This window comes from Musa acuminata, chromosome BXJ3-5, assembly GCF_036884655.1.
Source record: "Musa acuminata AAA Group cultivar baxijiao chromosome BXJ3-5, Cavendish_Baxijiao_AAA, whole genome shotgun sequence".
Taxonomy (NCBI): domain Eukaryota; kingdom Viridiplantae; phylum Streptophyta; class Magnoliopsida; order Zingiberales; family Musaceae; genus Musa; species Musa acuminata.
This window is the reverse complement of record NC_088353.1, coordinates 356,214-379,058: the sequence shown is the minus strand read 5'-3', so window position 1 is coordinate 379,058 and position 22,845 is coordinate 356,214. Positions and strand designations below refer to the sequence as shown.

The 22,845-nt window shown below is 35.6% G+C and overlaps 1 protein-coding gene across 2 annotated transcripts; it reads left to right on the top strand.

The window, feature by feature from the left end:
- Nucleotides 1-1,019: 1,019 nt before the first annotated feature.
- Nucleotides 1,020-22,141, top strand: LOC135638715 (starch synthase 3, chloroplastic/amyloplastic-like). 2 transcript variants are annotated; one of them, XM_065152023.1, is made up of 16 exons: nucleotides 1,022-1,372; nucleotides 2,225-2,288; nucleotides 2,377-3,870; nucleotides 6,112-6,326; nucleotides 6,493-6,763; nucleotides 7,577-7,752; nucleotides 10,801-10,908; nucleotides 11,102-11,211; nucleotides 14,032-14,137; nucleotides 14,867-15,037; nucleotides 16,965-17,093; nucleotides 19,675-19,857; nucleotides 20,000-20,131; nucleotides 20,216-20,327; nucleotides 21,012-21,135; nucleotides 21,814-22,141. In XM_065152023.1, the coding sequence occupies exons 1-16, from the start codon at nucleotides 1,277-1,279 to the stop codon at nucleotides 21,950-21,952; spliced, it is 3,630 nt and encodes a 1,209-aa protein (XP_065008095.1). In that variant the 5' UTR covers nucleotides 1,022-1,276; the 3' UTR covers nucleotides 21,953-22,141. The 2 variants fall into 2 exon arrangements, with proteins under 2 accessions (XP_065008096.1, XP_065008095.1); XM_065152024.1 differs by lacking the exon at nucleotides 10,801-10,908 and having other exon boundaries at nucleotides 1,020-1,372.
- The last annotated feature ends 704 nt before the right edge of the window (nucleotides 22,142-22,845 follow it).

Genomic DNA, 22,845 nt, shown 5'->3' with positions numbered 1-22,845 from the left:
CTTAAAGTGGGAGCCACTTAATAATATATCCAATAAGAAAAAGGTACAACGAGTATTACATCTTTGTTCGGTGGATTGGGATGGAGTGGGGAAGCTGACGGTCGCGATGGAGCAGCAGCTGTGCTTTAATATGCGTGCCGCTTTCTTGGACTATTAAGTCGCGTATTTCTGCTTTTACAGACGTAGAGAGAGAAAATACTCCGAAAATACACTGCAAATAGCACGAAGAACAAACAATACCATAATTTTACATATTTAGATTAAAAATATATATACATAAAGAGGAATACAAATTGGTCACTCGAGAAATCCATTATATTCCTTGCTATTTTAAGTGTGTGTGTGTATATATATATATATATATGATAGGTTCATTTGGGCATAACAAGCAAGCAATTAATGTTAAAAAACCGGTGACAAAATGAAAGGTTTAAAGATACACTTAATCATCATAATTCCTTAAACCTACATTCTGTTCATCCTCCTCTTTCACCTTCTTATCCTCTATTCCTTTTTTTTTTTTTCTCTCGTCATTTTCCTTCTTTTTTTTTCTCCTTATAATTTATTAAAAATGTTCTTGTTACACTCGAAAATAAGTTCAAATATACTCTTTCATCACACTTATTCTAAAACATATGAATTTCTATGTCAAAAAAAGCCCTAAATCCATTATAAAATAAATAAAAAATTATTTTATATTAAAATCATTTTCCGATATAATTGTGAATTAAATGGCTTGGTTGAAATACAAAAATAAATGAAATACACTCATTCTTATCCTTTATCTTTAAGAGTTTGAAATAAATTTTCAATATTGATTTTGATAGAAAATAACTCATCTCAAGAAATTTGGCTCGAATGAGTGTTTTATTAATAGTATTGATCATCAATTAATCGATAGATTAATTACAATTATCCGCAAGCTTTTGAGTTATTCGCACGATCCAAAAAACACAACCCATTCACCATTATCTCCGATAACCACATAATTTCCCGAGCTTTACGATCATCGACGGCTACCGAAGCCGCTCAAATGTAGTCCACTCACGTGGACGCGGGGAGACCACCGCAAATCAAGCAATGCCAACACGAATTTGCTGGTCTCCGCCGCTCGATCCCGAATCCAAATCCCGAAAATTCCCTCTTTTTTCTCGTCCGTCATTCTTGATTCGTGCAACAGTCGGCACCTATCATTTGGATCTCTTCAGACCCACACTTCCTTGTCTCTTCGTCTGGGCCCTGAAGCGCCGCGGCATTGGGCGATCTCGGAGTGGCGATGGCTCTCCAGCCGCAGCGGCCTGTTTGTTGCCCGGGTACCGTCTCGGAGAACTCCCACCTCAGGATTCGGTCGGTTCTTGGGCTTTTTTCGCAGGTAAGCTGATAAGATCTGTCTTCATCAGTGAAAGATTCTTCCTTTTGGTCGACTCGGAGGGATTTCTCTTGTTTTGAGCATGCATAAATACTCGGTGGAAGAGTTTTGAGTTGTTTTTGAATGATTTTGATCTCAGTTCCCGATCTTGCGACTACTGTTCAGCAATACACGTTGTTTTTCTTGTTTGCTTTGTCTTTATATTTGTTCGTTTTGTAATTTCTCATTTGTAGTTTAGTTGGTTTTTCTTTGCTTCGATAGGCACGATTTCAGTTCATGAATGAGAAGAGCGATAATATGTCCATGCAAAGGCTCAAGTTTCCTGTTTTTATTGTTTATGTGGTTGTTTTTCTCATTTGTACTTAGTTGGTCTCTTCGCTTTGATAGGTAAGAAGATTTCAGTTCTTGATTGAGAAGGGAGCTAATTTGTCCATGCAAAAGCTGAAGTTACCTGTATTTATTGTTTGTTTGGTTGTTTTCTCATTTGTATTTTAGTTGGTTTCTTCGCTTTGATAGGCAAGAAGATTTCAGTTCTTTATCGAGAAGGGAGCTAATTTGTCCGTGCAAAAGCTGAAGTTACCTGTATTTATTGTTTGTTTGGTTGTTTTTCTCATTTGTATTTTAGTTGGTTTCTTCGCTTTTATAGGCAAGAAGATTTCAGTTCTTGAATGGGAAGGGCGCTAATTTGTCCATGCAAAAGCTGAAAATTACGATCCATTCATGAGTTCTATACCTGCTGTGTTTTGTTTTTGTCAGGATAAATTGTTGCACTGTGCACTTATCTGTGGTTATGGTTTATCGTATACTTCTTGGCATGTTTCATCTTCTTCTATTTTCCTTTTTTTTCTCCTTCAGTCATCATTGAGGTTTCAAGAAGTTACAAGAATCAGTGCTACACCTCGCATGCTAGCAGGTTCAGGTCGGTGATTCTCATGTCATTGTGCGGTCAAATTCTTCTTCAAGTATATTTGTATATTTTTCTCCACGTTTTTAGTTGCATTCCGCAGGCTATTCAAAGAGGCAGCCAAGAAGGAGCTTAATTCCAATGACCAAAGCCTCCAACCCTAGAGGCTTTGCTCCGAAACCACAGGCAGGAACAAGCATTCGAAAGAAAGACCAAAACAAGGTCAATGAAAAGGAAGTGTCGGGAAGTTCAAGCTCCAGCAAACATACAATTTCTAGCAGTGGATTGACTGATAGAAGAGTTGCTGGTGAAGCACAAACAGCTGAAGTTGCTTCGAGTTCAAGAATCCCAAGCACTGTAGGAAAAAGGAGATTAGATGTCCTGGGAGAAACAGAGCAAAAAGCACTGGCAGGTGATGAGATAGATCAACAGAATTTTGCACACATGCCTTCTGATGACACTTGTGATGCTGAAACTGATGGACAAATAGCTGAGATTGGGAATGAAGGAGATGGAATTGGTCTGATATCTCAGCATGTGGCAGTTGATCATAGTGACAAAGAAATTGGAAGAGAGGCCATGACTGAGCAGTTCAATGAAGCTGGAAAAGAAATGGTTTATGTAAAAGATCAGATAGGCAGAAATACCATAGCAGAAAGTATGGCGATAGCTGGAGAAAAGGAGACAAAAGTAGCTGTGTCAGAGAGTAATTTGGGTATTATTGACGTTGATGAACCACCTGAAGATCAAAATGGTATAGCATACACAACTACAGCTATTCAAGAATCGTTAGTCAAACTGAAGGCAGATATGGATGCGCGAGCACATAAACAGCTTCTGGAGAATCTCGCTGATCAAAATTTTTCAAGAGGGAATAAAGTATTTGTTGTTCCACAAATCGTGAATCCTGACCAAGTTATCAAAGTTTTCCTGAACCGAAGCTCATCAGCTTTGGCAAATGAAGCTGATGTTTTGATCAAGGGTGCATACAATGGTTGGAGATGGAAATTTTTCACAGAAAAGCTGCAGAAAGCTGATATTAAGGGGGACTGGTGGTCCTGTCAAATTTATGTGCCTAAGGAGGCATATAGAGTTGATTATGTGTTTTTTAATGGTGCTAACACTTATGAGAATAATAATTCGGAAGACTTTTTTCTACTTGTGGAAGGTGGTATGGATGAAGTTGCTTTTGAAGATTTCTTACTTGAAGAGGAACACAAGAAACTCAAAAAACTTGCCGCTGAGCAAGCTGAAAAAGAAAGGCAGGCTGAAGAACAACGCCGGATGGAAGCAGAAAAGGTTGCAAGTGAAGCTGACAGAGCACAGGCAAAGGTGGAGGTAGAGAAAAAAAAGCGTGGTTTTAATCATGTGATGAAATTGGCTTCAAACTCTGTTCACCATATATGGCACATAGAACCTAGTTTATTCAAAGGAGGCGATAGGGTCAGATTGTATTATAATCGAAGCTGCCGTCCACTTTCTCATGCTGCAGAGATCTGGATTCATGGAGGTTTTAACAACTGGGATGAAGGACTGTCCATTATCGAGAAGCTTTCCCATTCTGAAAAAAGAGATGGTGATTGGTGGTTTGCGGATGGTACGTGTTTTTAGATGTTTACTCTCTTATGATCCTATGTGCAGTTCTTTGTGGATTTTTATATTTAAAAATCTTGTACCTTTTCCTGGCATTACATTTATCTTGATGTGTGAAGGAAACCTTCTCATCACGAACTACCTGCCCTTCTGCTCATCTCAACTTACCTATAGTTATCATTGCACTACTGGTAATATCTACCAAATTGCATGGATATTCAGATGGAATGTGTTCATTGATTGTTACTCCCATTAATTCTTAAGGAACAAGTTAAACAAGGTCAGAGGTTAATAGTATGGTAACAGGAGTACATGCTAATGCATATGGTCATTGACTTCATTGCTTGGGTAAGTATGTGAAAGTTAGAGTTGAAGATTTGACTTTGTTGCATGGACAAGGATGTGTGAGTAACAGTTATTGACATATCCAATAGGCAGATCTTGTGAAGAAGAATATGAGAAAAGCAACAAAAATTAAGATAGAGCAGCACACTGAAATAGTAATGTACTTTTTTTTTATTACAGAAAAAGTAGTGAACTTGAACTTACAAGATTGACATGCTAATATTGAGATTTGAGGGCATTAAAAGACAATATCGAAAAGTTTGTCTAGTTTTTATATGATTAGGAAATTGCCTCTTCCATCAGTCAACGCTCTTTAGCTCATATTATATGATGAATAATAAAATTGTTGAAATTTATATCTTATTAATGCGCATTAAGAAATTCATTTTTCATAATTCCATTACAAATTTCAAAGTTCTCAACAATCAATATTTTTGTCGTTGATTGTGATTTTAAAAGAAAAGCTTCTTCTGGAAAAAAAAAGAACAGCTTCTTAAGGTCATTGCGGGATTTATCTGAAGTTGACTCCTTCAATGACTATGACTAATTTCTTAGAGAGCTTAACTTAATATATCTCTGAAATCCAAAGTTCAAGACTCCAATATGTATCCAAAGCATTCAATGCAAAATTTTGGCTGGATGGTAGAAGCTGGAAAACAAATGATATGTTTAAGTTAAAGAAAGAAGGAATAAACAATCACAAAAATATTTGAACAATTAGTTTTGTGGTAGGCAGTCATAATTGTTTCCTTATGCAGTAAATGAACAACTTTTTTTTACAATTGATCTGGAACAGAGGTATTAGTGTTCTAGGCTTCTAGCTCATTTTTTGTTCCAATTTACCATGATCGAAAACAACTGATTTCCATTCTCATCTTGGGAAATTTTTTCATGTTTAATTATTTGGTTTATGTCTCTGTGTGTTCAAACTTAAAATAGGGAAAAACTATTGAAACTAGTAACATCTCTTCTTCCATCTTGGTCTCAGAATTGTTTTGTGATTGAACTTCTTCACCAACTGCTTCCTTAAGATTCTAATCGTTGTATTTTTAACCAAGTTATGGTCACAGTGATCTTGTCCTTCAATTTGTCTACCCATTGAGTAATCATGTAAAAATTGTTGTTCCGTTTGTATAAATCCTACTAATTTTAAATCAAGTTTGTTGTTTGTTCCAATTTGCGAAAGATTTATGACTATAATAAAGAGACCTTTTTCTTCTCAATGCTTCAGTGGGAAGATATATGCACCTATGTGGCCTAAGCAATCCAATAATCCAATAACTTGTCTGGTTCAGCTTTGCTAGAGAAACCTACAATGCTTAAGCCCAAGGATTGCCATCTCATACTGACCCTAGGTACTGGTTGATACCTGTGCAGTGTCGGTACACTGGTATGTACCTACTGAATTCCAAAAATCAGCTGAAAAGATGGCTGAAAAAGAAAAAAAAAACCCTATTTCAAAGAATAGTGTTTTAGAATCAATAGCAATTTCAGACTTCTATCCACATTACCAACATAGAGTGGAATATGTGTGACAATGGAGTTTTGTTTGGTGGAAAAAATATGTCCATCTCTACACCTCAATATTGACGATGTGTATCAGAAAGACACTCTTCCCTTTGAGCATAATGACAAATATCTGTTTGATTTTAACTCGAACAAACATGAGTGATGTGTCAGTAACCTAGTGTATTATAACAAGTTTTCAAGGGTTAGGTTGACTAGGCTGTACAGCAAATCAAATTGTTTGGGAGTAAATCTAACTCAAATTCTATCAGATGAATAACTTTAATTTGTTTACTCATCACGCTCATACTAACTCCTCTACCATAATGCATTGTTAGATTCTGAAGTTACTGCATATGATGTTTTCTTAATTAGTAGTTGTTTCTTTCTACAGTTGCTGTACCTGGTCGAGCACTGGTACTGGATTGGGTTTTTGCTGATGGTCCACCAGGGAAAGCAATTGTTTATGACAATAACAACTTGCAGGATTTCCATGCTACGGTGCCAAAGAGCATACCTGTAGAAGTGTCCTGGGTCGAAGAAGAAAACCAAATCTACAGAAAGTTTCAGGAAGACAGAAGATCAAAAGAAGAAGCTATTCGTAAAAAGGTTAGTATCATGGTTTGCCTGAATGATTCAGTACTAATACTGGATAATAATACATAAAGAAGATAAGAAACCTTTTTGTTCTTAGGTCCTTGTTTGTTTTTGTTAATGTTTGAGCATAACATGAAATTTAGACTCAGCTTCACATTTACTCGTTTGGTTTTCACAGACTGAGAAAACTGTACGCATGAAGGCTGAAACAAAGGAAAGGACAATGAAATTGTTTTTGTTGTCTCAAAAGCATATAGTATATTCTGAGCCAATTGTTGTGCGAGCTGGAAGAATGGTCACTGTTTTCTATAATCCCTACCATACAGTTCTAAATGGCAAGCCAGAAGTTTGGTTTAAATGCTCATTTAACCGTTGGAATCACCGTAAAGGTCCCCTACCTCCCCAGAAAATGGTGCCTGCAGAAAACGGTTCACATCTCAAAGCAACTGGTCAGAGTTTGTACAGTAAAGAAAATCTTAAAAGCACATTTCTACATGTCTATTCTTTAATCACTCGGGTGGTGAAGATTTTGTCTCATATTACTCACTTTGATGTTTTTGCTGTAGTTAATGTAAATTAATTGGTTGTTTCAATGTTAATATGTTATTTTGACATCTTATATTAATTTATATAGCATGCATTTACTTTTAAAAGGTCAACTAGGCAATCTTCATCTGAAGCTATCTGATCAACAGCTGACCCAGATCCAATCAGTCTACCCAACTAGTGAATTTCATACATCAGGTTGACTTCAGGTCAACCACATGTTTACTTCATAGTGAGGCTCAAGTTGATCCAACTTGGTGATTAACCAGTAAATAGAAAAAACATTGGCTCAATGTGTCAACCCACCAATCTATCCTAACTAGCTTGTTTTTCCACCTCAGGTGATCTATATCTATAGAGATGGTCACATCAAATCTTGTCCTGATGAGACGTTGGATCTGGTTCAGGTTGGTCAATACATCCTAGCTAGTTCAGCTCGACCTGATCTAATTCCAACCTAACCTGATCAATTAACAGCCTTAATTCCAAGTAAGTTTAAGAGTATCAAGTTCTTTCAGAAAATAATAGCAAGTCACATCTTTAGGCAAAGTAATAATTGTTTATTGTTGTTTTACAATTAAATGGTTTTACTTCTAGATTCTTGTTAATTGTTATAAGGATGTGTTAATTCACGTGCATTCAGCATCATATTTTAGATGTCACAGTTCAATGATCAACATCATAGGTTATTAAAGTGACATTGTTTATTGTTGCAGTTAAGGTCCCAATGGATGCCTACATGATGGATTTTGTTTTCTCGGAGAGGGAAAATGGTGGGATTTATGATAACAGAAATGGGATGGACTATCATATTCCTGTCACTGGAGGAATTGCAAAGGAACCTCCCATGCATATTGTACATATTGCTGTTGAGATGGCACCTATAGCAAAGGTAAACTTTATATATTGAACTTTACATGACCTCTATGGAAGTTAGATATTTAGGAGCTAGGATAAGATCATGACCATCAATCATAATGATTGGTTCCAGTAGAAACATACAGTTATTTTGTATATGGAACGCTAGTGACTGCAAAATGCTATTATGGATCTAATTTTGCTTGAGTTTAATACTAAAATTCTGCTGGCATGGCACACATCATTCTTCCTGGTCATACAATCCTCCTCAACTTGTTTCTGTTGAGCATTCAGAGTAACATTCTCATCATCAGCGCTCAGTACTGTTAGAAAAATTGTACCTTTGAATTGTAGGTTCCTTTAGATTCCTCCATCTGTTGCATTTTTTAATTTTCCTTTTCAAAAGTTCCTTCCTTATTCTGGTATGCTTTTTTATCTTTTTAATAGAATTCTAACCAAAGCTTCTATTCATGTGTAAGTTATTGGAAGACGGAAAAACCAGAATGAGAATTTCCATATATGTTTTATTGAATTGGTTATTTTGGTGAGATAACTTGATTTTAAATGCATTTTTCCTTTTTATTCCAAATTATTTAGTTGTTTAAAAATCTCACAAAAAAAATTATTTATGGATGTATACACTTAAATTTGTTAGGTTTTGTGCATACCTGAGATGTTAAGAAAAATTGTAGCTATACCTATAGAACATTTCTTGTCTAGGTTGTAAGTTAGCTAGTGGGTTTGGGTTGCTGCTACTGAACACAGATTGGCCTAAACAGCCATCTGTGAAAAGTAAAACAATTTAATAACCTTGGAAAACAAAGAAAACAACAGAAAAGGAAAAAAGCACAGGAAGAGTGATAAGAAAGTAGAAACAATTGAAAGATGTATAAACAATAGAGTAAAAATTCTTGAGTGAACTGGTACAAAGAAGAATATTGTGAAGAAAAGGCAAGTAAATATAAATCAAGAGTGAAAAATGGGTGAGAAGAATATGAAGCATGCTAAAACTCATAGTAGAGGATGATTGTGGGGAAAAATTATCGGTGTTGAGAGACTATAACTACAAATTATGGCTGATATGGTACACCTGGAAAAAAAAAAGATTATACACATGGAATAAGCTAAAACACCTGTAAAAAATCAATGGTTGCAAAGGACATTCATTTAATTATCAAAAACCTAAATGTAATCTATAAGCAGTGCAGTTGAATAGCAAAATTTAAGGATAAGTTTTATGACACGATTATGATAAGAATTTTGAGTGGCTTAAATTTAATGATATTATGTTTAGTGGATCGTCAATCAAATCATATTATTCTCAAGGTGGCATGTGGAAGAGTTAAAACCTATATTCTATTTAGTGTCCTTAGACAAACAAGTCCTATCGGGATCAAACTTTATTGTTCAAAGTTCAAGTAATCAAAGCTTATCGTGTACATCCACAAGCAATACCTAGGAACTTAGAGTGAGTGAGATACTTTGGTGCAGGGTTTGCCGTGTTGTCCTGTATTGGGCGGTACGTACCGGTCCGATAGGAGATCAGCATGCGGTTCATAGCAAAGGACCCCGTATTGCTTGATATGTGGCTTGTACCAGTCAGAACGATCAAAATCCAACTGTTATCGACCTATACCGATTGGTAATGGTTGGATTTCAACCGATACTAATCAATGGCTAGGATTGTTGAATTTGAATGGTCCATTTGACTGTTTGAACTAGATCTTAAGGTTTTTAAACCCTTTCTATCCCCTAATTTGATTGTTTAAGGGTGGTGCATAGACTGAGGAATAGTATTTATGTATGCCACTCAAGATTCAGATCATGGAATTCGATAAGGTACTGGTCAAGATTATACATGAAAGGGGAAGAGGAAGACAGTGGATGACTTTGAGCAAATGCGATTGAGACTACATGGTGTAGACATAGAGCGAAGCTCGTCGTATTCATAGCCATCATATTATGGAGAATCCTACGGCCAACAGCAGGATGGTAATAGTTGGTAATTCTTCTTCGAGCAATAGTGCAGTGATCGATCTTATGATATGAAGCAATAAATCAGTGGCAAAAGTAGAAGTTTCGACATTCTCTAACCTTCGCACAAATACATGCCACAATCGTACTTGTCTCAAGAGTTGCCTCGGACATGTATGGTTAACGATGATCAAACTGCAACCATCACCACACTGATGTACCAATAGCATACAATGTATCAATATACTATATCATAGGATCAATGTCAAGATTGGTTTTGACAAACATATCAAATTGATATACAGATACATACGATCGAGGACTCATATCCATCGCCCGTGGAGTCCCGTTGTTCTTTTTGGTTTTAGAACCAAGTATATCCATTGATCGATTACTTGATTCATTTGAATTTTACAGTTTAAATTGTTTAACAAATAATCTAATAATTCAAATAATTTCTTTGTAGATAATTCAATATCAACGGAAGGACAGTCTAGAACGTACCACAAAGTTACTCGTCAAAGCTCGAAAAAGATATGTGCACTATTCTTTCCTAATTTAGATTATTTATGTTAAAATTATACTAAATTTATATTTATTTCCAACTTAAAAACCCTAATCTATTTTCTTTTTAGGAATTTTTGGAGCTATTTTTGGCTATTTTTTCATGTTGCCGGTATGCCCCGTCATACTAACACACGGTATGTCAGTATGGTCGATTAGTATACCGATATGGATCAGTAAGGTGAACTCTGCTTTGGTGTACGTTAAATGTTGTTGATGACCAAGTGTACTTACCTTCAACAAATTTTATTTATTTTTCGTAAGTTAAAATGATTGCCACCATTTGTTTGGTGAGATGCAGTTCTATTATTTTTGGAGCTTAAGAGTAACTATTCTAAAGTGTCTGATTCACCAACTTTTTTTTAATTATAATTTGATAAATTTTTTGGTAGTTTCATGATTGCCAACTTTAAACTTTGATTTCTTTAGTAATAGAGTTGTATTTCTTAATCTACATTATCTATGAGTTGAACGAAGTATCCGTTCTCATCATATTACCTTGATGGTCAATTCTCTGGTCTACCATTTTTTTTCTTCTTTGCAGGTTGGTGGCCTTGGTGATGTTGTTACAAGTCTATCTCGTGCAGTTCAAGATTTAGGCCATACAGTCGATGTTGTTCTTCCAAAATATGATTGCATGAATCTTAGTAATGTAAACTTCTCTTGCTCCTAAATGGCTATTAAGATTGACATCATTGTTTGTTAGATATGTTAAAGGAAGTGCTGTTTTTCTTAATATATCATGAGCATAGACTTCATTGTTGAGACATCTGTGGTGCCTGTTATATTGTTTCTGATATATGTTTATATTGGAAAATTTTCTTGACATGTTTCTTACAATTTAGGTGAAAGACCTCCATCACCGTAATAGTTTCGCTTGGGGTGAAACAGAAATAAGTGTCTGGTTCGGAAAGGTTGAGGGCCTTCCTGTATACTTTTTGGAGCCTAAAAATGGGTAGGCATTAACTTTCTCTCTTGTATCATGTGCTTGTCCATTCCATTGGTTATCTTTAACTTCTACAAAATTATATGCATCTGAAAGTTGTTCGAATCATTCCTTATTTTTAGCATGGAAACTATATGTTACCATGGCTCTTTTTTTTATTTTTTTATGTATTGGATGCATTGGGGAGGAGGAGGAAGAGGAGGGAGGAGGGGGGAGGGGGGTGTTGGTAATTGGGAGGAAAGCTTATTCTCCTTATTCAAAGGTAATGCCACTTTCTCTTGTGGCTTTTCCTATAAAAATAAAGCTACACAAAGCAATATAATTATTAAGCTGAATTGGTTCTTCATGGTCCAGAGCAAGGTGTTCATGCACATTTGTTGCACAATAAAATATTTAGATTCTTGTGATTGTTGCCCTGTGAGACTGAGTCATGACCAATTGTGGAAATATCAAAGTTCGTCTGTCTTAATCCAGGTTGACAGACCTGCAAGGACATTTTTTAATTTATTTTTGTTGACAGTTATACAACTAAATTAGTAATTTGAAGAATCTTATTTATTTGTCTTTTAAGTTGGTTCAACAGTGATGTACATGAATATATAATGCATTAATAGCTTTGCACTCTTTTTACTTTTTAGGCAAAACTGTCTCTAGCTGTGTTGTAATTTCTTCTGCAGATTATTATGCAAATCCTCTTACGTGTATTGTAAAAGCAAATTTTTTGTTTAGGGCTTTGTACTTGTAGTTCTATCCTTTATATTGTCCAAGCATATCTAATCTAGAGTTAGTTCAGTTGGTCATCACTTTGCGTGGGAAGATTACTATCATACTATGTATTATGTGTAATACTAAGTTACTTTTTTCTTTAATTTTCCTGTTATACATATTGTTTGAACTTTGAAGTGTGTTTCCTTAGCTTGTTTGGCATCTCATATGTTATGATTTTTATTCTGTAAGATAGTATTACTCATGGAATTCAATTTTGTGTTGCGGGCCTTTATCATTGTAGGCTGTCAGACTTGTATGGGTCCGGAATCTGCTGGCATGTACCAATACAGTGTGCCAGTCTGTAATGTGGTACAAAAAAGGCCAAGAAATTATATTAGGTTTGGATTTAGACTAATGTTACAGTGTGTTTAAGTCCTATCGATTTGCATGAAGTTAGATTAGAAATTAGGTTTGGATTTACCTTGATTTGAGGAGATATTGGACTGAATCTTGGACTTATATCCTCTTCTTGAACAAATAGCCTTTCACTAAATGATCATGGACGATATTGAAAGAATTGAGAGCGACACGGGAGAAGAAATGAGAGAGGGAGAGGGAGAGGGAGTGGAAATATTAATCCTTTACTTTTCAAGTACTTACATTATTTAAGTTAAATGCATCAGCATGTGCTTTGATTTTCTTGGAGACATCTTTTATGTTAATTCAGTTAGTCTGTTGTAGGAAATTGCTAATTGTCACTTTTCTATAATCTTTAAACATAGTGAAACACCATAAGTTTTACCCTATCCTTCTAGAACAGTAGAACGTCGATCATTTCTTAATATTACTAAGCTTGTATAGCCTTCTCTACATCTTTAATGCATTCATTACATAAGCTTTTGGTTTTCACTTGGATTCTTTCTGTTAGTTTCATTTATTGGTATATTCTTGCGTTCCATAAGTTTCTTTCTGTTAGTTTCCAACATCCTCTTTCAGCACTACTAGCCTCCAGGAATTTGCTGCATAACTGCATCTCTTAGAACTCAACCAAATGACCATGTATTTCTTTCATTTCTATTTTGATGCAATTTAATTATAAGCCTGGTTCGGCATATTGTTAATGTCCTCTTCTTTAATAGTTGGTTTAGATTATTTTCTGCTTTTTTTCTTAAATTGTATTTTTTTCCCATCTATATTTAATCCTACAGCTCAAGGTTGTCTGTGTGCTTTCCAATAAACAACAGAATGGTGCCTTAGAATTTGTGGCTTTGCATAACTTGTAACTAAAAGATTTGAGTGAGGGTTTGATATTTAGGGATGAAAAGAGAATATGGACATTTTTGAATTGGTTTTCCGCTGGATGGTAACATGGGTTAGGTTCGAATCATACCTGACTATTGGTCTGGATGGCTAGGGAAAATCTGGCTTAGGTTGGTTTTTACCTAAAAACCTACTCAAACCCAACCAAAGTCTCTGGATTTGATCTGTTGCTCAACTTGAGTTTAATTATCTTGACCCAACACATACCCAACCCCAATTGGCAATATAATTTATATGATATTGTGATTTATAATTTGTTCATATTCAAAGTACTCTGAAGTTAGAACCTCTTGTAATTTAGATGATACACTAAATCTAATAGCTCTTTACTAGAGATTTGAATCTCTTATAATGTGATGCTCATTTAATATAGGATGAACAAGTTTAAAGGATGCTTATATATGATCTGATTAGGGTGAGAAAGATTTATTTTTGAACAACCTCATTGTATGCTGTGATTAAGGTTTAGTTAGGGTGAGAAAGATTCCATCCTGAGCTCGGGTTTGTTGAATTAATTTTGAGGAATTTGAGGGGCCAGTTTGGTTTGACCTCCAATTCGAGCTAACCAGCTAGATAAAGTTCCCAATATTTGAGAAAATGGTTGATGTTGCTTTTGTAGGTCTTTGTGCTCTCTAGTCTCTACTTTTGAATACCAGAAATAAAGAAACTTTTTTTTTTAGAGAACTTCCATGTGATTATTATAATTTGTGAAGTATAATATGAACTAAACTAATAGCATTACCTTCTGATTGGTGAGAAGATCAATATGTTGGGAGTTCATCATGCTATAATCTTCTACAGGATGTTTTCAGTTGGGTGCATCTACGGAAGGAGTGATGATGGTCATAGATTTGGCTTCTTTTGTCATGCTGCTCTTGAATTTCTTCTTCAGAGTGGATTTCGACCAGTAAGTTAAAAGAAAGACGTGCTGTTCTTGTGCCTTAATATATCATGTTGAAAACTAGAGTCTTGTTTATTATAGTTTGATGGATTATTATGTGATCATTTTCTCTTGAGAACATGCCTTCCTTTTAGAAATTTGTCTTCTATTAACATGAATGCACTGATGGCTGAATTTATTCATAAAAAAGCATGTTAAATATCCATTTACTGCTATCGCTGCAGGATGACACCTGTGGCACAGCATGCATTAACCGTCCCTAATCTTGAAACATCAATAGAGCCATGACCCTATGTTTCACCAGGAAATCACTATCCCTGTCCTTGCTTTCCAAGATCTAAATGAGATGACAAACTTGTTTTAACTTAGTGTGCTAGTAGTGAAGTAATGTATATTTTTTCTATTAATATCCATTAATTTTGCATGGACAGTCTTATGTTTAATTTTTTCATTCTGTACTAAAATGCTAATTAAAAGTGCACTTTTTTATCAGTCACTGTCTTTACCTTAGAATTTAACAATCTAGTAAAGCCTGTGTGCATGACCAGATTTTTTGTGTATGGTACAAGGTAGATATCCATTTACCAATTACCAGTATCTCTGCAGGATGACAACTGAGCTTTGTCCATTATGGGTGTAAGCTTACCAACATGCTTCCATCACTTCAGACTTTCTCTTGCATGCTTATTTGATCCTTTTTTTCAGCAGACCTTGACTGATTTTTTCCTTGGACAGGATATTTTACACTGCCATGACTGGTCCAGTGCTCCTGTAGCTTGGTTATTTAAGGAACATTACATATATTATGGGCTGAGTAATGGTCGAGTGATCTTCACCATTCACAATCTTGAGTTTGGGGTGCACAATATTGGTAGAGCGATGACTTATGCTGACAAGGCTACAACTGTCAGTATCTGGTTCTTCTATTACTTCTAGTATTTTCTCTAATTGTTTTTTTATATTTGATGAGCTATTGCCGAAGTACCCTTTTGATAATTAACATCTTTCCCTTTCAGTGGTAAACTCATAATATTCTTGTTATTTCTATTGTTGTTCATGTAACATGTTTCTATCTTTTGTCCTAGCAATTTAATTGCATTTGTTTACTGCAGCATGATAATTTTTGCAATTTACCTTGTTTGTTTGATCTTCTGGATGAGTTTAAGTATAGATTGTTGAACATCGTTTAGCTGATCTTTTGTTTATTGGGAATTATAAACAATGGAAATTGACATAATTTACAAGTGAGAAGCTGTATCAGGGAATACTGTGTTGAATATGTTCAATGTGTGGCAAAATTAGTCTGTATAGTTTCTATAAACAGATTAAAAACTCAACGACAGAATTAACTACAGGAGAAATGCAACTGAATGAGGCTTGCCTATGATGTTGTTAGATGGTTTAATTGGTCATTGATGGGTGTCTCATTCTTTAGACCCATGCATATAGAGCCAGCCTTGCGGTAACCATGGACTTTTGGCCCATTATAACTTAATATGTGATAGCTTCCCCATCACTTCTCATTTGTCCAATTATTGCTTTAAAAACCAGCCACAATGATTAGAGAGGTGGCTAGACCCAGCAGCACCCATCATGTCCTGCCGAAGGTCTTATTTCTATGCCTGTCATTTAGTCACTTGGTTGAGTGGTTGGTAGTTAGACAATGCTTAGATTATCTGTTCAATCTGGCTGATTAGTCCAATTGTCTGATCAAATTAATATGCAAATTGATACATTCTATAAGTGATGCATATCTCATGGCTCTCATTTCTTACCTTTGGCAAACAAATCATAAATTTTGGTTCCATGAGTGGCAAACAAATCACAAATTTTTAGTTCCATGGGGGCGGGGGAGGGGGGGGAGGGGTGGTATAGCTGTTTTTCTTTCCACTGTTGTCTAATTTCCCTTCAGTTTCTCTTCTTTCTTTTTTTTTTTTTTTTTGAACTTTCATCGCTAAGCCATCCAAGCTTCTTTTGTTCTTTCTTTCCCTTCTAGTAATGTTTTAATAAGGAATAGTTTGGTTTATGGATTAAATGGGTTATCTATTCATTTCTTCAACTTTTCAATATCATGTCACTTAGCCTTTTTTTCGGATGGTTTGTCAACTCAGTGACCGCCTAGCAAAAAGATGGTGGGGTAGAGAGGATCCTGGTCATCCATCTGTCACCTGCAGTTGAAGTGAGACTTCATTTCATTTTTAGCTTGACTTCCTGTTTTGACATGGAAGTTTGTTAGAAGTCACAACCTTTTTTTTTTTTGTCATGTTAGGTACCAAACAGAATGTCTGGTAGTCATGTTTAGCAGGATGAAACAGCAGAACAGATTTTCATTATGGTATTGAGAAATTTAAATTCATGATGTTGTATCTTCATTTGCTAAGGTTTTGATGTATAAAATTTGTTATCATTGTTGAGAAAATTCATCAGAAGATTGTACCTTAGGTTGTTCTTCCAATCTTGCATCTTTCACTATAGTTTCACAGGGAACTAAAGAAGATAGTTTGCTTAACCAAATACACCCAATATGTGAAAATTTGATTCAGTAATATGTTTGATTCATTAGCCCAAATTGGTTAAGATCCAAATTCCAAAGTCTTTTTGTGTAAGTTTGATGAGAATCTTTCCTTGGTTAGTGTGTTCCTTTGTTTTAGCTTTCGCATTTTCTGCAGTCAGGTTTTATTTTTGATGTATTAGTTCTACATGGCTTGCTCAAGAGTTCATGTATGGGATGATTTGACTAGAATCGAATGACAATATGTAATTTTTAACCATAATTGGTTCTTCAAACTTTTATTTGCTCTTTAAACTTTAAAGTATTTATCTCTTAATGTAGGTATCACAAACGTACTCAAGGGAGGTTGCTGGGAATCCTGCAATATCTCCTCATCTTCACAAATTCCACGGTATTGTAAATGGTATTGATCCAGATATCTGGGACCCATACAATGATCAATTTATCCCGGTATTATTTGTGACTCTAAACTTATGTTATAAGTTTAACTTTCTTCGTTTGTATATAACATGATGTATTTTTCTTTCACATGCATGCTTTAATTTATTTTGGTTGTAATAATTTTTATTAAAATTTAATTAAAAAACAATTTAAGTTTGCATATTATGATATTCTAGAATAACATCAATAAATTTTTTATTGATATTCTAGCACTAGCATTATCACGACCCGGGTTTGATAAACTAATTAGCTTATCAACTTCATTTGGCTCAAACCACTAGCCAAAATGTATAAGTTAAAGTTGATAGTAGCATCAGACTCTTATAAGTCAATCATAATCTTGCCCACTTTCGATGTGGGATTAATCAAGATATTACAAATATAACTAATATAGCTACTAAAAACAAAGAATTTCTCATTTCATATCTTAAGCAAACAACGTAATTAAAATTGGTTAATTCTATATTCATGATTAATGGATATTATATGTTGATGATATTGTCTTAGTAGATGAGAGCCTAAGTGGATGAAATTACTAATCACTTACGTGATAGGCCTCTATGGTGTATGTCATTTGTTAATGATATTGTCTTAGTAGATAAGAGCCTAAGTGAAAATAATTATAAACTTGAGCGGTGGAGCAAATCCTCAGAAGCTAAAGGTTTTAGATTAAATTGAACTAAAACTGAATATATAAGATGTAATTTTAGCAATTCTAAAAATAGATAAGAGAATGTAGTTAAGTTCAGTGAAGTCATAGGGTTCTTGCTTAGGCGCCTAGGTGAGATGAGGTGAGGCTTGAGCACTCGCCTATTGACTGGGCAAGTATCTTCACTCAAGCGCGGCTCAGGTGCTCGCTTGGGCGCAAGCGTTGGGCGAATTAGGCGCTTGCTTAGTTCAACTCAGACATGTACTTATAGTCCCTCATCCATCTAATACCCCAGATACCGTATACCGGGTATGGTGTTATTAGGCCCATACGGTTTCTACTCGAGTCTCGCTCTAATCGAATTCTCTTGGAGAACTTTTTCTCTCTCAATCCGAACGACCCTGACCAAGGATTTGTCTAAGCAAGAATACATAGGATATTCCTCTCATAACACCGAGAGCGGATGATCCTCTATTGATACTCAATAGCCCTCGTAAGGTTAGCTACCACTCCCGATAAGCGACTGTGCTAGATCTGGAACTTTCAAAGAAATTATAAATAAAGATTTGAATACTCTGAACTTAACTAAGCATATGACTTTTTGCATATCTCAATTATGGTAAAAGATCCATGTAGTCAACTCCAAATAGTTAGAACTTATGGCTTTGTCGTTGTTGTTGTAAGCAAATAATGTAACCGGCACAAGAAAGTGAGTTCATGGTGATAACAATGATTGTCAAGACTTTTGTCATCAACCTATGGTTTTTCAATAGTTGGCATGGAGAACTATGAAATCATCATTGTCATCTGGAGTTTATTATCTTCTGCCACATGGCAATAGATCATGAAGAATTTCTTGATCGGAGAATGAAATAGAAAAGATAAGGCAAAAAAGAGAAGTATTTCATCATGGGCATGGGCATGGGCATCTTTAGTTAGATAACCAAGAAACTTTCACTCATGGCCTGCCATTAATATATGAAGGCATGACAAAGGCCTACCATTACATAGTATATGGGGTAGATAAGGTTTTAAATATGGTGCTTCTACCCATACAGGAATCTGATTGGAACCATTTACACCGATCAGTATGGAATAGTACAACTTGGTACACCAATAAAAAAATTGAAAATGTTTGATATGTCAAGTCCCATCAGTCTATGTATTGCACTGGTATATCAGATTCAGTACTACAGTAATATTCCAAATCATGTTGAAGAGTACCTACCTCATTCATTTAAGTAATCATCACTATTGCCTCAACTATTTACCTATACTTACTCAAAATATGATCAAAAGCTAGACCTAGCAGTATAAGTTTTAAGGGAAACAGGATGAAGATCTTGCATACCTTGGATCCTTAAGCTCTTGTGAACTTCAAAATTGGTTCTTCAAATAATTTTTTTGAACTGAAAATGGTCATAAGCTGTTTGAGACGAGATTAATTAACTCTTTTAAGAGGTATGGTCTAGAAGTAATGATGTAATACATCTTCCCCAGGTGAAAATAATCTAGAGTGCATCCTAAGGTGATCTTGCCCTTCAACCATGGAGTTCTTGGCATGCCATCCAATGTTGACCAGCACGTGTAGAACCTTTGTACACATTCATCAATGTGGCTCTTTTTAAGATAGTATGTCTGACATGTAGTTCAAAGCATCTTATTTGCTGTTAGTTGTTGATCTGACTGAAGATCCCAACCCAAGGATTGTTTAAATACTGGGTTAGACCACAGGGTTATGTCATTCTTTATTAAATGAACTAGATTTTTAGCCATCCTGTGGGCCATGCTCAAGTGTTTTGGCCCTACCAGGCTTATGGACCTGTCTAGCTCATTGACTAAATTGTTCTGTAGGATTGTTCTTTATAAAATGGTTCTGAAGAGGTGTCTATCCAACCGTCAAAACATTCTTCTGATGGTTTCATATTTTTGTTATTTTAGGTGCCTTACACACCAGAGAATGTTGTTGAAGGTAAGAAGGCAGCTAAAGAGGCATTGCAGCAAAAACTTGGATTGAAGACATCTGATCATCCTCTAGTAGGAATAATTACCCGCTTGACAGTTCAGAAGGGAATTCACCTCATCAAACATGCTGTTTGGCGAACGCTTGAGCACAATGGGCAGGTTTTACTTTATATACCCTTTATGCAGTTCTTGGCATTATCTAATATTTAATCTCATAGGGATTTGTGTCTGCTACTGGATCTCACAGCACCAATGCTCCTCATTTAAGCATTTTGTAATCTATAAGAACTATTTGTTTTAGGTTGTTCTTCTTGGTTCAGCTCCAGATTCTCGTATACAGAATGATTTTGCTAACTTGGCAAGTGAATTGCACTCTTCACATGGTGATCGAGTACGTTTTTGCTTGACCTACAATGAACCTCTTTCTCATCTGGTAAGACTTCACTTACTGCTCTTTGTTAGGTGCCATTGTATATTGATAAAGTATATGTGACCTAATGCAATTTCCCTTTGTCAGATCTATGCTGGTGCGGACTTCATTCTTGTTCCATCACTTTTTGAGCCATGTGGCTTGACCCAACTTATAGCTATGAGATATGGTTCCATTCCTGTTGTTCGTAGAACAGGGGGTGAGTGCTTTACTAATTTCATACTGTGCTCTCAATAGAGTATCAGTTTATTCTCAAGCAACAGTTTCATGCAACTGAATCACCAGTTAATTAGTGGACTGTCTAGTGCATGAGGCTCCTATCAATGTGATATTTGGATCATTGCATGCAGCCTTACCTTTTGCAAACGAAGAGTCTATTTCAGTGAATCATCATTTCGTTTATGCACTGTTAAACTTAACAAACTTGATATGGAGGAAAAGACGATACCGAAGACAATACCACTGTTGCGCTTTGACCCTTAAGGTCATCCGAAGCCACATCATGGAAATAGTTGTTATCAGTTGCAGGCCAAAATCAGTTTGCATTTGCCAAAAGTTTGGGTTTGTGTCAAATAGAGATCGTGTTAATATGCACAGCCTAACTTATATGAGTGAATATATATACCCAGAGCCCCATTCTGACCATAATGCTTTTCTTGAATGCCTAGAGGCCTTACCTGATAAAAAACGGTATTGTTATGCTACGGTGCAGTCATCCTTGCAACATTCCTAAATAGATAGGCTGTTTTACATGAAGTGTAGTAGCATGGCTGTATAAATAGGGCCATCAAGAATGCTTATGCATCTGCCACTCTTTACTCTAAACAGTGATACATTCTATTATTAGAAATAAAAAAGAGGAAATGGCTTTTTCATTATGCAGGACTTTATGATACCGTGTTTGATGTTGACACTGAAAGAGAGAGAGCTCAAGCTCAAGGTCTTGAACCAAATGGGTTTAGCTTTGATGGAGCTGATTCTGCTGATGTGGATGATGTTCTCAACAGGCACGTTACACAAATTTTATTTTTTTTATTTTTTTTTTCAATTGATTTTATTCTTAAAATGGAACTTTGAAATGAGTGATGAGGAGGTACTCATCTGTAAGTGCTTTGATTATATCTGCTTGATTTAGTTCAGTGCTGGGCTTCAGGAAATCAGCAAAAAACTTGCATTTTATTTACTTAATTATTTTGCGTTAGCATCTAACTATTTAATACATGGAACTCTCACTTTAAAGTTTAAACTACTGTTATAATTTTGGCTAGTTAAGTATTTAAGAAAGCATACTTGGCCATATTTAATTTTACCAGCTTGTCTTATAACTTGAACCCAGTTTACATTTCATATGGTTAGGAAGCTAATGGAATATGTTTGGAACCCTTGAATTTGTTCATTAGATAAAAGTTATTTGGCATTTCATATTCCACATTATGCAGACATTTTTCTTCAATTTGTACACCACTGACATGCTGATTTTCCTTGTGACACTTTTTCTTCGAGCACTTATAATTTTCTAACTATCGGATATCGAATGAGTTCTAATTAAACATAAATCAGTTTTATTCGTTGCTGAACAATTTATAATCTATGTCATTAAACTTATCTCCACTTTCTTCTAAATGGCAAAACCAAATTATTTGTGGAGCAAGCAAAATTATATATCTTATACTTGGATATCACAGAGCAATATCTGCTTGGTTCGACAAACGGGAATGGTTTCACTCGCTGTGCAAGCGCGTGATGGAGCAAGACTGGTCGTGGAATCGACCGGCTTTGGACTATATGGAACTCTACCATTCGGCACGGAATAAAACATCATGATGGTATAATGGGGAGAGAAATCTGGTACACTATTCTTGAAATCTTTGTACAGCACAGTTGATCATTCTCTGTTTCTTCTGGTTCTGTATTCTTAGAGATGTGAGTCACTTGTCTAATTTAGGCTCATATCAAGTTACCATTTATCTATGTTTCAACATTCAAGTTAAGATGATTCTTCATTTTGATGCATTTTGACAGTCTTTGCAACAATATAGCACTAAAGTGCTGTTATATTGGGAAATTTTGCAGTGTCTCTGACCTGGTGTTGTATTTCTCATGCTTTTTTCATTTTTTTTCTGATATCGTCGGCTCAAAGGCTGTGTTAGTTTCCAAACCAATCAATCCTATCATGAAACTATCAAGCCTAATCGGCCACATATAGTGCCATAATGTTGATCCTGGAGCAAGTATGCATCTCCTTTGCTAGGAAGTTTATATTGGGGTTTAGTAGAGAAGTATCTATTCATCATACCATGTCTCCAAATTCTAGTCTTTATTAAGTGTATGAAAGAGAGTGAGAGAGAGAGCTCTGGAAAATTTTGATTTATCCTGAAGAGTGAGATATGTGCAGAAGTTTATTATGTTGATGTTTAGCAGAGAATTTGTCATTTATCATTACTAAATCTTCGAATTTGTCATTCGTCATAGTAAGAGCTGGAAATTTTTGATGCATTCTGAAGAGTGAATGAAAGTTATATGTTCAATAGGGTTTGAAGAAAGTTTTTTTGGCTCAATGTGGGATTGGGTTCATTCGTAGCCTCACCTCATTACCACTGAGCTCCATTGTCAACTCCTCTAAATCCATCCCCGCGGACCCTTCTCTTCCCCCTCCCCGAAGCCTTCCTTCTGCTGTTTCCCTCGTCTTCCTTCTTTACCCCACTCTCGTCCCTTCC